This window comes from Ornithodoros turicata, unplaced genomic scaffold (genome assembly GCF_037126465.1).
Source record: "Ornithodoros turicata isolate Travis unplaced genomic scaffold, ASM3712646v1 Chromosome15, whole genome shotgun sequence".
Lineage (NCBI taxonomy): Eukaryota > Metazoa > Arthropoda > Arachnida > Ixodida > Argasidae > Ornithodoros > Ornithodoros turicata.
In genome coordinates, this window is record NW_026999318.1 from 1,951,488 (window position 1) to 1,965,705 (window position 14,218).

General features: G+C 45.2%; 1 protein-coding gene across 2 annotated transcripts in view; it reads right to left on the bottom strand.

The window, feature by feature from the left end:
* Positions 1-14,218, bottom strand: part of LOC135372414 (sodium-coupled neutral amino acid transporter 7-like) — a 65,706-nt gene that overhangs the window by 11,847 nt on the left and 39,641 nt on the right. For both annotated transcript variants that reach the window (XM_064606030.1, XM_064606029.1), the window contains exons 5-9: positions 12,359-12,494; positions 5,824-5,919; positions 5,631-5,688; positions 4,886-5,148; positions 1,568-1,767 (exon numbers count right to left, since the gene is read on the bottom strand). In XM_064606030.1, coding sequence (XP_064462100.1) covers positions 1,568-1,767; positions 4,886-5,148; positions 5,631-5,688; positions 5,824-5,919; positions 12,359-12,494 — 753 coding nt within the window. The remainder of the gene's footprint in view (positions 1-1,567; positions 1,768-4,885; positions 5,149-5,630; positions 5,689-5,823; positions 5,920-12,358; positions 12,495-14,218) is intronic.

The following is a 14,218-nucleotide window of genomic DNA, read 5'->3' on the forward strand; positions in this document are numbered from 1 at the left end:
CGTTTCGGGATTTTTTAAAAAATGGAACTGCTTTTAACAAGGATTGTCTGCCCTTCTGCTATCCCGCTTGCGCCGGAAAGCCCCTAATTAAAGAGCTAATTAATTCATTTTAGGTAATTACTAGTCCAGTAGTTACATACGGTTCCCGACAGGACATTCGCATGAACGGGTAAGCCGCCTACCAAAATCTTGGTCTGGGTAGCTTTCATAGTTAAACTATAAAATCTTTGTAGAGGATAGCAAAACGCTCTCTATATGACCAAAGCTTACAGTCCAAAACAAAAAGAAGTCATCAGAATTGACGAGACACACCATCCACAGAGACGCCGCCATTCTTGAGAAAATACGTAGAGCTGACTCTGAAGTCAGAGGGATGGATACAGAATCGTCGCACTACAGTGCACCAGAACGAACTTCCCTCGCAGGCATTGCAGAGCCAACCTATCCCGCATTGACTCTCAAGCCTCGAGCGTGCCTGCAACAGACCTCTTCTTAAACCTTCGTTCACGAGGCTAAGCCATAATTACTCTTTGGATTTCTTCCCCGCCTCATGCCTTTGTGCTTGCTGTCCTTTTTGGTGTCCTCTAAAATTTCAAGGCGTCGCTGGAGGGCTCCTACATGAGAACTTGAGACATCTGCCCCATACAATGTGCGCTTTTACTACTTCGTCCATTTTCACGTATTTTGCGAACCGTCAGACGTGTCCACGGAGTGCTCTTAATTAGGATGATGCTGGTGATTGCAGGTCTTCCGTTGAACGCAAAAACCATACAACACAGGGAATGACGACAAGCAGCCTTATGATGCAGAAAGTGGTTCCCAGAAAGAATGTTGCTCTGATTGCCATACAGCTCCAGTACTTTTGCCGCATTTTTCTTAGTGTCGTCGTCTTTCCCCCAACCAAGATATTCGTTACTTCCATCAACATTCCACTGCGCGCTTTAACGCAGGACGTTTGCCATTTTTATCCTTGTTTTTTTTTATGTAATACGGGATATACCTGGGACAGATTGGTCGCAGTCAGTGATCTCTGGCAATTTAGAGCTACTCAACGCCCGATATGTGAACTTGGAACTAAAGAGAGTTATGACGTTTTGTTTAATGTGTCGCGCTGGAGAGCACGCGAAAGCCCTTTTGATGTTGTGTCTGAATAGCGGTCGCGATTGGGCTTCGCGGGGGAGCTCTTCAGGAATCATGGGAAAGTGGTGCTTTACTGAATAGTACAAAAGTTGAGTATGGGGCTCCCTGACTCCATCGCGCCTCTCAAGTCGGATCGCTCACGCCTACACTCTTAAAATCATAACCCGATTCCAGAACATGTTTCCCATTCCAGAAGATTCCAGAAGATTCCCAAAGTGAACTAGCCTTCTGAATGAGACAACACTGTCACCTGATTTCCTGAAGACGGTAGCGACACAGTGAAAGCGCGCACGACTCCCATAACAATCAGAAGACAGAACAATTTCAATGAGGCAACAGTTGGGATGGTTGGTATAGATCCCACAACGAAGGCAACAGCAATACAACATAAGCAACATAAGGATCCATTCGTGAGCCTCATTCTCACCTGGGAAGATGTATACATTAAACATTGAGAGGCAACCCAAGAACTTCAAGGCGATTCCAAGGTCAATGGGTGATATAGCCAGCAATGTGGGAACCAGCAACCAGATGGCCATGGCGACGAAGGTTCGCTTCCGCTCTCCCTTACTTGCTTCCTCGGGAGAGAGATTGTAATACCTGATGTACATACTTTCGAGCTCTTCCCTGTGAAACAAGAGGGGAAACAGGTATATTCTATGCAGTAGTACGCTGTTCAAAACAGAACTTCGCCATATAATACACCTGTCACGAGGTCTTCAATGATTATTGAAAGTGAAGGCCACTGAACATGCAGTACGCGCGTGTAACTTGTGGACTTGTCAAAAATCATAATTAATAATTCGGGGCATTGCGCCGCGAGACAACTGTGACTTGTTAAATGGCACCGAGTGCAGTGCTCCCTGACAGGTCGATACGTTACACGCTTTGCGGCGCTACGGTTTATTCGATTTGGTCTGCACTTCCGGCACTAGTTCGGGGGGGTGCCGATGTGGTTGTTTTTGCATTTTAGTGCCCCTAATTATTTAAAAATGTACTTGAGATAAAAATTAGAAACCTTCTGCGTCATACTTGTAAAGGTTTCTTCGCCCAAACAGGTGGTTTCCCCACATCAGTGTACCTCATTAATTTTCTAATTAGCTTAATTGAACTCAAAAAATTCCCGAGGAAAGGTAACTTTTTGCGCTAATTAGAAAGCCCATGGCCACAACACCCCATTTCAGTCACAATTACAGCATCTTTCACGATCTTTCCACAAAAATTCGACACGCGAAAACTTGCCATCACTGCAAGCCCCTTTCCGGATTTCATCAGTGGCGGCGCTATCGGCAAAGCCCGAAGACATTACCGCTGCGCATGGAAACAGCATGAGAAAATCAGAAAAAAAATGGAGGACGGGGAACGGCCCAATCACGCAATTTGTCTTCGCAAGCTTATCTGTTCACTGCCATCAGATACCGATAGTCACCGACATCGGATGTTCTGTGCTATTTCCTGTGTTGCCCTTTCCTCTTCCCCATACTTTAGGCGGGGCAACTTGAACGAGCGCGCCTTGATGAGCGACGGTTTTTCAGGATTTTTTTTACGCGTTTTCGGGTGTCAAATTTTTGTGGAAAGCTCGTGAAAGATCCTGTAACTGTGACTGAAATGGGGTGTTGTGGCCATGGGCTTTCTAATGAGCGCAAAAAAACATTACCTTCCGTTGGAAATTTTTTTAGTTCAATTAAGCTAATTAGACAAATTAGTGAGGTACATCGATGGAAACCACCTCTTTGGGCGACAAAAACCTGCACAAGTTTGACGCAGAAGGTTTCTAATTTTTATCTCAAGTACATTTTTTAAAATAATTAGGGGTCATTCTTAACTGAAACACCCTGTATGTGCACATTACACGCTTTGGGAGCGCTACGCTCCTGTTCAATGCCCATTGGTTTCAATCATAATTGAAGACTGCCCGTGTGACAACGCCCGAAGCCAACTGTCAATAATATCGTATTGTCCCCTGGCTTGTTGAAAACTGGAATTTATGGATCTTTTACAAATATTACGTAGTCGCCAAGTGTCTAAAATAACTCTGATTATCAGTCCCATTTTCATCAAACCAGGCATTCGGAATGACGGTCGGGTAAGGACCTCTTAAGTTTTCAAGTTTTGTTCAGGAGCACTTCAGGTACAGGTTCAAGTTCAGTTTCGCCTGGTCCCTTTTTTAACAGGACAGATGTCCAGAGGACGCCACAGGCGGAAAAAACTATAGGCAGCTTGCCTAGGCAGATATGTCCGTGATTGTCCGAGAGACGGTGTTCACTGTTCACTTCAACTTCACGTCACGGGGTGCCCATGCTCTGTTAGGTGGTGTTGTCGTCCGGGTCGCTTGTAGTCACTTGACTTACTTGACGACTGCTCTAGGCTGCTGGCTTGACTGCTGCTCCGCGATGTCGTGGCGGCGTCTTAGCTTGGCCCTGAGGTTGGCGACTATTGCTGTTTGACCGGTTTGGCGGTTCAGTTACGGTTTGTAGCGCTCTCAGGGCGTTCTTCGTCTGCTTTTCCCAGTTGATCAGGCGGAGCGTGCACTTCTCTGCGTTGGATCAAGGCAGTCAAACAGTTGTGTTGGTCTTCTAGCCAGGAGAGCGCCCGTTCTGGCTTAGAATGGCAGGCCTCTGTCTTGGTCTCCTCTATAATAGTTGTACGGTGCCGGTTGTTCTTTATGTCAATATTAGAGGATCATGCGTTGTCTCTGTTTCATCTTTTTCTCCACTACTTAGTCGTGCTCTATTGTCTTCATTCCTTTATCTGTTTGTACCATTCTATTGCGTTGTTGGTCTTGTGGTGGGTCGTTCACTTTCTGCATTTCGAGTAAATTCGGATCATTCGTTTTATCCAATTTGTTTTTATTCCCTTGTATCGTACGTGTTGGTAGATTCGTTTTGCGTTTCTATTTTCCGGAAGGCGGTGTCTTCGCCCTAGGTAACGCGTTCTTGATTGGGCCTCTCTTTATTCGAAACTTGACCACGCCTATTCTCCTTCGATGGCTGCGTTAGCTGTGGCCAGGTTTCCTTCCATGATCCATTTTCCTACTAGTTTCTGCTCGCGTTCCAAGGCTTTGTTAGTGTTCCCCTTGTAGCTCAGTACTTCGTTGGCATATGCAACGCTTGGTACTGCTAATGTCTTCCATAGCAATTTTGCCTACCGTATATGGGTTATAGGACTGGCGGCCCATGTGACACACGCGTCCTTTCTTTCTGTTTGATGTCACTACAACTGTCTTTCCGTGCGCTTCTATAGGTAACTTGTCTATTTATTTTTGTTTGTTTTTTTAGGAGCACGCAGAGGTATGGGCATTGATAGGTATTGGTCACGTTGAAGCTCTGGAGTGAGAATCTTTTGTTGTTTATGTTACTGGTTTCCCCGAATCTAATCCACTGCATTTCCCCCCTGCTGAATTGTATTCCATTGGGTTCTGCGATCTTGGTGCGTACGTCGAGCAGAGTTTGCAGGTCGCCGGGCATCCCCGTTATGAGTAGTACTACTACCAATTTTGGAACCTTCGGTGCACACCTTTTAGGGAAAAGTCTGCCACTGAAGCGTGTCATTTGTTGCACTAATTAATTGGTTTTGGTTTACATGTTTTTGTCGCGACTGGTCGCGGTGATGTGCAAATGGACGCTTTTCCACTTCCTTGTCCACCAATGAATAAAGTGTTCTTGAGCTTACTTCGCAACCAGGGAATAAAAACGACGCGCTGTTTTCTCGTAAGAGAAAGTTGCGCAATTGAAAGAACACTAACCTTCCAAAGAACACAATGAGTGGGTACGTGACAACCATCTTGATCATGAGGGCCACGATGCCGAAGAGCACGATGGGATCAGAGGCATTGAACATCTGCATGATATTGGGCTTCACGGTGTGTCCGTACGTGGCATATCCGAAGCAGCCGACGGTAACGTATGCCATAAAGAGAAACGCGAGTGCTACGGTCAGAGCCTTGGCGAAACCAACTATTCCGCGTTTCTCCATACCAGCGTACACTGGCACTGACATCTCGTGCATCTGTGGAATTACAAACATCACATAAGTGGTGTCAGGATTGAAAAAGAAAAGAAGAACAAGAGGAAATATAGGTATGTCAAACAAAAAGCAACGCGATTCTAGTTAGACGTTCTTGTACACCCTAAAAACCTCACTCTCTTCACCGCATAATGCCTTCTGGTTGTTGAGAAACGGGGCACCGATTTGAAAAAAGAGTGTGGCGAAGAAATACACAACTCTTGGGGCCCTACTCTAAGTTTTATTTGTATAGCATATACTAGAAACACGACTTCACGCCACTCTTTATACTGCTCATTCCATGTGTCAGATTCTTCGACAACCTTTGTTTGTGCGTGCGTGCGTGCGCCCGCGTGTGTCAAACCCGTTTCTCCTCCATCATTCAAATAAGCCAATCCTCTGAACGACAGGAGAACAAATGTCCACTGCGCGGAAACTACGCAAAAAGCGACAGCCTCGCGCAGATATTCTGCGGAAGTACAAACCTGATATGCGAAGCAAAAGACAGGAATATTGACCACAAAGTCTATGATGGAATCCGGCCTGTAAGCGAAAGCAGCACAAAAGGTAAAACATTCTAAGGTAGTCAGTATAAAGTGAATTCAATGAACTTTCTCCCGTCAATAATCCGAGTCCAGTTCAGCTTAACTGAAGTACGGTACCTCATGCTGTACTTACTCCGTACGCAGATGAAGATCTTCTGGGCGTTCAATGGTATAAAAAGAGTAGACTGTCAAGAAGACAGGATAAAGCATGGCGACGACCCCCACTTTGCTGCAAGACAGTAGAACGTTCGATGACACGACGAGAAGATGCATAACCACATATAACAGATTCACAAAATTTACACGACGATAGCAGTTTAGTTCCAGTGACGTAAGTGGCCGCTGCTTTGGCCCATCAGTGACATCCTTCCTTTAAGATAACTTTTAATATACTGGTACATTTAAAGGGGCACTTAACAGCTCGACGAACATTCTCCAATTATTATGCTCCATGAAAGAACGCAGCTCACGATATCCAAATATAGAATTCATTCACTTCGAGCGAGCGTCTTTACCACGAAACAATGCCAGTGCGACTAGGGTTGTCAATCCCGAGCCATTTTTGCAGTTCCGGGATTTCGAGATTTTTTGCTGTCAATCCCAGGATCACGGGACAGGATTTTAGGATTGTAACGAGTTCTGCTGGTGCTTCCAAGTGTAGTCCTTCGTGGTTCAGAAATATCTGACCCGCATCTGTCCCGTACCCGCAGGTGCAAATCCGCACCGGGCACGCAACCCGCGTCTCGTTACAAATTGAGACCCGCATCCTCCCGCAGCCTCCATATTTTTTTCCCAAAACCTCACCCGCACCCGACCCTCAACCCGCAATACGATTAACGTTGTCGAGTAAACTGAGAGTATGCTCCCTGGTCTACGCCGGATGGTTAGATATGTCTGTGTATGGTTTCTTCTACGACATCAGCGCAGGGGGCAAAAGGGGGCAAATGCGTGTTGGTTTGTGACTTGAGGCATGATGATACGAAACGCGACATGGACAAACAACACAGGCACTGTTGCACGCTGTGAGCGTTTGTTCCGCCCTTGTTGCCCGACGTTTGACGTCATATTTCGAGCCACTGCAGTACAGACGTGTAAGCAATTGAGCAACTCGGTGTACTTGCTAATAGTGTTTTGGTAAAATGCGTTGACCGCACCCGACCAGCTGCCTGCACGACACCGAAAGCCTGAACCCGCCACCTGCAACAACGTGCGGGTGCCCGTGCGTACCGCGGGCCGTGCAGGACTCTACTTCGAAGTCCATTTACCTCAAGTGACTATATCGGCGCGTTGCGCGCAGTTCATGTGCGCTTTCTCAATTCTACTTTTTCCTGAAGGAAAGCACTCGAAAATTAGCAGTGTAACCACGTTGGTAAAATAGTGGCGGCGAAATGGTTACTTTTTTTTTCTGTGGTAGAATAATGCCACTCCTTTTTCATTCATCTGCATTTCACTGTTGCACACGAAAAGAAGGCGAATCCCACTACACTTGAAGTAACCGGAAATATTACTTTATAATTTCCTCAAACGGTGTAATATTCCACTTAAATGAAGAACAGCAGCAACAACAACAAAAGAAAAACGAATGGAAAGAAACGGAACACTAAACGGTTTACAACACCGTCGCAGCGTGCTTATTACACTGTACAATGATTAAAACGTGACATGAGAAAGCACAGCGCGTCTAGTGTGGTGTCCTCCAGTTCGGAGCGAACTTTTGTGCAAATAGTGGCTGCCGAACTGAAGGTCCGTTCAGCTTCTGCGCTAGAGGAAACGACAGTCAGCAAATATCTTTACGCACGTGTAGGCAGCGATCCTCTGGCCCCTACAGTCATAAAAAGTGCCTTTTCCTTACGAGGGAGTGAGTCTGTGCCTGATGGCCTATGGGTGTTTGATTTTCCTGACATATTTACTCTCACGAAATCCCGGGATTTTCCGGAAGAAATCCCGGGACCTCGGGACGTTAAAAATTGGGCGGGATCCCGGATTTCAGGATTCGCGATATCTCGATTGACAACCCTAATCACGACACAAAGTTCCAACGTATAGCAACACCGCATTCCATACTGCGGGGGTTGGAGAGATTTTGCCCTCCTAGCCAACGACGGGCCTCAATGAGGCAGGCTGTAGCTCGCGAAGGAACCGGTTGCGGGAGCATCGCGGTGACCTCGCAGAGAAATACAGCACCGAAAACATAGTGCGCACACGAAATGGAACATTGTGTATGGGTTTTCGTTACCTTTTGATCTGGTTACCTTGGGATTGACAAGTGGACACATGTTTAGAATTGACCTGACTTATCGATATTACAACAAAATCAATTTATAAGCGTCCCGCATTTTGAATGGTTGGTGGTACGCGACCTCACAATGACGTGTGGCTAAGGAAGCAGTGAAATTGTGCTATTACGATTGCCCGAGAACGTGCTCGGTAAATAATGCAGTCTAAGAGGGTACACGCAAAATTTTTTTCGATGAATTATGCCTTATCGGTGCAGATTCGATTTAACCAAGAACAGAGACTCTTGCGCAGACCAGTGCAACCTTCGATGCGCAAACTCAAGGCCGAAATGCGTGGAACGTCTTCTGAGAGTCAAAATGTCACGCGCACGCCGTGGACTTGCACGAGCAGTAACGAAACGCAGGGGATACGACCGCCGGAAATGCATGGGATGCGTGCATGCGAGCGATGCATACCAATGTTGACGTATTCGTCTACCAGTATTTTGCACTGGCGTTTGTTGAAATGCGCCTATGTCATTGTTTTCTGCGCTCTCTGCCTTCACTCTCTCTAATTATAGTTCAAATGCTGAAGTGAATTTACTCTGGTAGACGTCATCCCGAAAATTTCAACGCGCTATTGACACCCAAGTTTGTCCTTCCCGGAAAACGCGCGGTATGCCTGTAGTGGTCGTCGGACACCCCCCGCGATATGTAGGATACCTACAGGGTTAGTCTAGCAAACGTTACACATTTTGATAGCATCGTGAAAATAGAAGACGGGGTTCATCCAACACCAAACTTTGCAGACTGGTAGCCATTTGTCGGAAGTTTTGTGGAATTTTTTCTGAGTATTATGGTCCTGTAGAAGAGAAATTAAAAATCAAGCAAAATCTCGCCCCATCCATTTTCAATGGCCTATCTCACTCAAAAGCCGCCATTTTCTGCTCTGTGCGCTTCACTTTCATTTCACCACACACAGGTGGCACTAGCATACAGAACAAGACTTGAACAAGACGATTGGTGCATAACGTCAGAATTGGCATGTGACATCGTTGTAGGCAGCGCTACCTGTGGAAAGTGATGTGAATGTGAAGCAGACACAAGAAAAAATGGCGGTGTTTGTGTGGGATAGACCATTGAAAATGCATGGGGCGAGATTTTGCTTTATTTTTAATTTTCTTTCTACATGACCATAGCGCTTACAAAAAATTCGAATGAAACTTCAGATAAATGGCTATCAGTCTGCCAAGTTTGGGATGGGCCAAACCTATAGTCTTTTATTTTTACAGTGCGACCGAAATGTGTAACATTTGCTAGAATAACCCTGTATATGCATGTCGCCATCTCTTCGCGGTGCCTCAGGTTCCTTCGCTGAAGCACTCAATAAATGTGATCACAATTGGATCGCGATCACTATTTCACCTCGTAAACGTGGGAGCAAAGACAGGTTAGAGCATTAAAAACGAGTACAGAAGCGTTTGATAGGTATCGTTTTATAAGCATCGCATGAAGCCCTCCGAAGTGTAGAAGGCATGGGTAGCTGTTCCGAAGGAGGACGATGTTACGGTACGTGAAGTAAAGTAATAAACAAATAAGTGTCCTTAGGCTTTCAGTAGGCAGTTTTATGTTTGCAACTTACACAGAGGATCTCAAGTATCTAGTACCTAATTCCTTTTATATACTTTTTATACCTCCCTCAGAATCGTCAAAGGGGCTCTATTGGAGCCATCACTACAACCAAGCAGCAGCAGCAGCAGCATGGGGTTTCGAACTTCCGGTCCGAAATTTTAGTTTCGCTCAATTGGAGCAAAGCAGAAGTTTATGAACTCTGACTCAAACTACAAGCCGAGATAAGTTCGCCTGGGAACGCCTGCCCCCCAAACGAAGTAAGTTACTTTAACAAATACTTTGCACGCACATTTTCATGACCAAAGTTTGGACTTCTTGACACTTCTTTCATCGTTCATTTCTTAGGCAGTTTGAGGCTTTGTATGTATTTGTCCTTTCTATGTTGTTCCAGCCTCAGAACATCAGTTCTCTCAACTTCTTGCATGTTTCGGTTCCGTGCGCGCGCTTTGAATCGCGATCGTTTGCTGTGCGAAATGTCCCGTTGCAACGCGGTCAACTTCACAAATATAAAAAGCAATATTTGAGATATGGTACAACAAAATCTACAGGAACTATTTTTGCGCAGCAATCTTCTCCACTCTGAAGATTATACGCATATAGTCATTTCCTTTTAGTTTGGGACGAAGTTGTATGACTTTAATGAAATTGTTCCCACATTATAAGTTAATAAGTTCATACTTTTTCACAGATTCGTCCACAGTATCCCACCTAACATTTCTCCGCTTACCCGCTCTACAGTTATATTCCCACGTTTCGACCATCGATGCAAAGTAAATCGTTTTCAATGTCGAACAGACATCTTTGCGAAATCATTTTTTTGTCGAACCACAATTAACTGGAACGATCTTCCCTCTCACCTAGCTGAGCTCGTTGACTACGATAATTTCCGTGGCCAACTTTCCGTTTGATGTTTGTATTCTTTTTATAATGTACTATTATGTTTTTCTATTGTATGCTCTACTTTTCGTGCCAGCCAGGCAATATGACTGGTCCATTGTTTTGTACTTTTTTTTCTCTCTCTCTCATCGTTTTTGTGTTGCTGACATGCATGTACCATCCTACTCCCCCATGTAGCGCTCTGATGAGCCTTTGGGGTACTTTAAATAAAAAAATAATGTTATCAGAGCTACGCACAATTCTACATGGTAAGTACACAGCATGGCGTTTGGTGACAAGTACCTTAGCTGGTTCTCCCCTTAGTTAAATTTTCTTTTACGCTGATGATGTTTTTCCAACGGAGCAGGATCCTAGGGTACGCGATACCGTAGGGTAGGGTATTTTACGTATTATTTTACGATATATTTTTCCGCAGAATTAGTGCAGTTAAGAGCTGAACATCCGCGCCTTTTGTACGTTGAAAACACGCTGACGCTATGCTACTTAAGCAGAACTTGGCCTCGAAAGCGTAAATCCACGTGACATTGCAATTTCCCTTACGTTAAGTTGACAAGTTGTTTCAAGCCACACATACAGCTGGGTCCCTGTGTGCTAGGTCAGCATCAAGAGCAGGCGTATCATTCACCCACTGCAGACCAGCAGGCATGTTTTCAGCCGCAGCTGTTATTAATGGCACAGATCGCCTTTACGCGTCCGCTTTCGACGTTGACACAAACCCCTCCTTCTCCCCCTCCCCCATCCTCTTTGCAGTCCCCCTATCTGAGTTCGTGCATGTGATGTGGTCTCTCTCTTTTTCTGTTTGTGGAACGTGTTGTCTAGGCGCCGAAATTATATAGTCAGGACGGGACCTCCTAAGGCGTCGCATGGAACAACCTGCCTCGAAAGTAGATATGTACCCGTTCACGAAATATGGTATCGCGACACTGATACTCGTTACTTGAGTGAAAAGTATCGAAATACCGATACCGACATCTCTTCTTTAAAGTAACAGAGTGCCACTACCGTTACTTAAAAAGGTATCGCGATACTGTGTGCCCGATAATTTGTTTTCAATACGAAGACGATGCAACATAGAAATCTCACTTACACGAACGCCGCATTTGTATAACAGCAAACTGGGAAAATACAATTTTGCAGTAAATAGGTAGCGTGTTTATTATGTAGCTCGCACACATTGCTTGACGTTTATCAATAGCTGATTCTCAAAGTCGTCTTCTGCCATCCTAGCAGACCGTGGTGTATTCCGCAGCTGACACAGGCCAGTATGAGAATTACGTTAGTGTCCTGTCAGGCAAACGTATGCCATGGAGTATAATGACCAAGGAGACCTATACGAAGAAAACAACACTACAGTATATTCGAGCGTTACTCAGTGCGACACGGCAGCTTAGCAGTGAAATCCAGAGCGCACTGTCAATGGCTTGACATCTGTTGGTTGACCTCAACTCTTTTTTGTTGAGCCAAGCCTGGTTGTTAGATCCAGGTTTGAAGAAAAATGTGAACATGTGTTTGGTGTAATTCCCGTTACGGAGCACTTAGGCGTGTCCACAGGTTGGTTGCACTGTTGGTCCGCTACGGTAAAAATAAACCTTTATGTTGTTTGCTTGATTTCGTTGTTGTGCTTGTTCCTCTTCACGCGGAACGGACGGGGACGATTTAATTAATTTTCTCTAAAATGCAAAACAAGGAACCTTTGACCCTTTCTATTTTACGTGGATGGTATACGTATGGAGCACAATCGAATGCAATCATAATCCGAGTACCCTCTGTAGCTCCGGACTGCCCATTTATGCCATACTTCACTGCATATGAAGCGGTATCTTGGTACTCCTTTAAGACTTTACCATTGCGCTGGATAATATGCCATCCACATGTAACTGTGTCAACAGCAATGTAAATCCTACACGCAAGAATTATGTTTACCTGGCACGCTGCAGGAGTGTTACGTTTTTCATAAGGCACAGCGGCAAGATGAAGACTACAGCCGTGGTGACGATGGTGAAGTGGCGAGACATGTACCATTCGTGGCAAAATTGCGCTCCATACGCAGAAGCAAATACTGAAAAAGTAAGGGACCGTTCGAATGACACATGTATATATTTTCTCCGCATTCCACAAGTATATATTTTTCTCTTCTTTTCTCCTACCATCATCATCATCTTCCAAGTAAATGCAAAAACTTTGCAGGTGCCACGAACGTCGAAATTAGGAAGAAACACGATGTTGCAGGAAATCCTGCGAGAGCTAATGTATGTTAAGCACCACATCGACACCGCGCGTGTTGTCAAAACGACGTTTCGACTGCGTTCGGTAGTATTTCGTGGGACCTGTTCTCACGTACAACGCCTCGCTTCAGAGCGCTCAAAAACAACGCTGGAAACGAAACGCTGTTTTCTACCTTCGTGTTCTCACTCGCGCTCGGCAGCTGAAGTTTCGCAGAACCTCATTGGCGACGTGACGCAGCGCCGTTTCGTCTTGTGTTGATTCATGCTTCCTGTAAGCTATGCCGACGCACGACCTCAATTAGCTTTGCAAAAGGGTAATTCGACGGTTTTTTTTTTTTTTTCGATTCACCCCAACCTCGACACAGCACTGCAAAATCAGGAAGCAAAACAATCCCACAGATTCTGCGAGGTCATGAGTAAGACCGCCTCTTGACTGGCCATCACAATACTGGCGCTGGAAAAGTTCACAGGAGCTCAACTCTGATAAGCGCTGTTTTCTAGCGCTGTGGATCAAAGCGCTGCACGTGAAAACATTCACTTAGTTTTAGATAGGGTAACCAATATTAGGCAATATTTCATGGTGATCTGGTAGTCAGTTGTTCAATTTTGTCGCACACGATGTGCCTGATATGAGCACAGCCTTTTTCCAAGTTCCAAAACCTATAGGAAAAAAAAACGATACTATACATGCTGTGAATAAGCAGATGGTGGTGATGAGCAGAGTTTTTTTTTTTTTTTATGACGCACAAAGCAACTGAGGCTCTGGCGCACCAAGACAGTGGTGCGCAGTACGTGGAATGTCGCTAACACAAATCAATAAATACCTTATGTGTAGGATCCACAGAAGCCTCTTATAAATAATTATAAACCTATCAAATCACATACGTTGAACAAAGTCTGACTTCAAGTCTGAGATAAAGTGACAACAAACATCATGTCAAGATAGCCACGCGATGTCTTTTTTTTAATACATGTCTTTAAAAAGTATGATGAGATGTAGAAGCAGAACCACGTGACACGCTCAAGGCTACATCAAGTACAGTATCCAATGTATTTAGAAAGTATACAGAATGAAGAATTTCAGAATCGCAGGGCTCTCGCAACAATAGGGAGTGTCCGGGAACCGTCGCACTCATACATAGCATTCCAACGCTCCCAGATGCCTGGTGATAACTTCACCTAGCAAACACACACGGTGCTATGAGGAGGGGAGGAGTCACGTTGAATACCCTGACATAAACGATCCTGTGCCTACCCCTGCGTCCTGCCTTTTGCGTCATCTATCGTCCGAGCTGAGTTTTCGGCGCAGACCGCGGGAATTTCCGAGGGGGTAGCGCAGTAATGCTATCGCATTGAAACATCCACCCTTCCGAGTCAATGTAAAGATGATCACTGAATTCTTCCTCTTTGTCTTCTATTTCTGACAATTGAAAAACAGTCACAATTAACAATTGATTCACTATTTGCACTCCAGCCTTGGCCGGTCTTGTCCGATCACGTGACCCCGCTCTCTGACGTAGCCAAGTAGGCGGTCCATGCCAGCAGGGCTGCGCTGGCT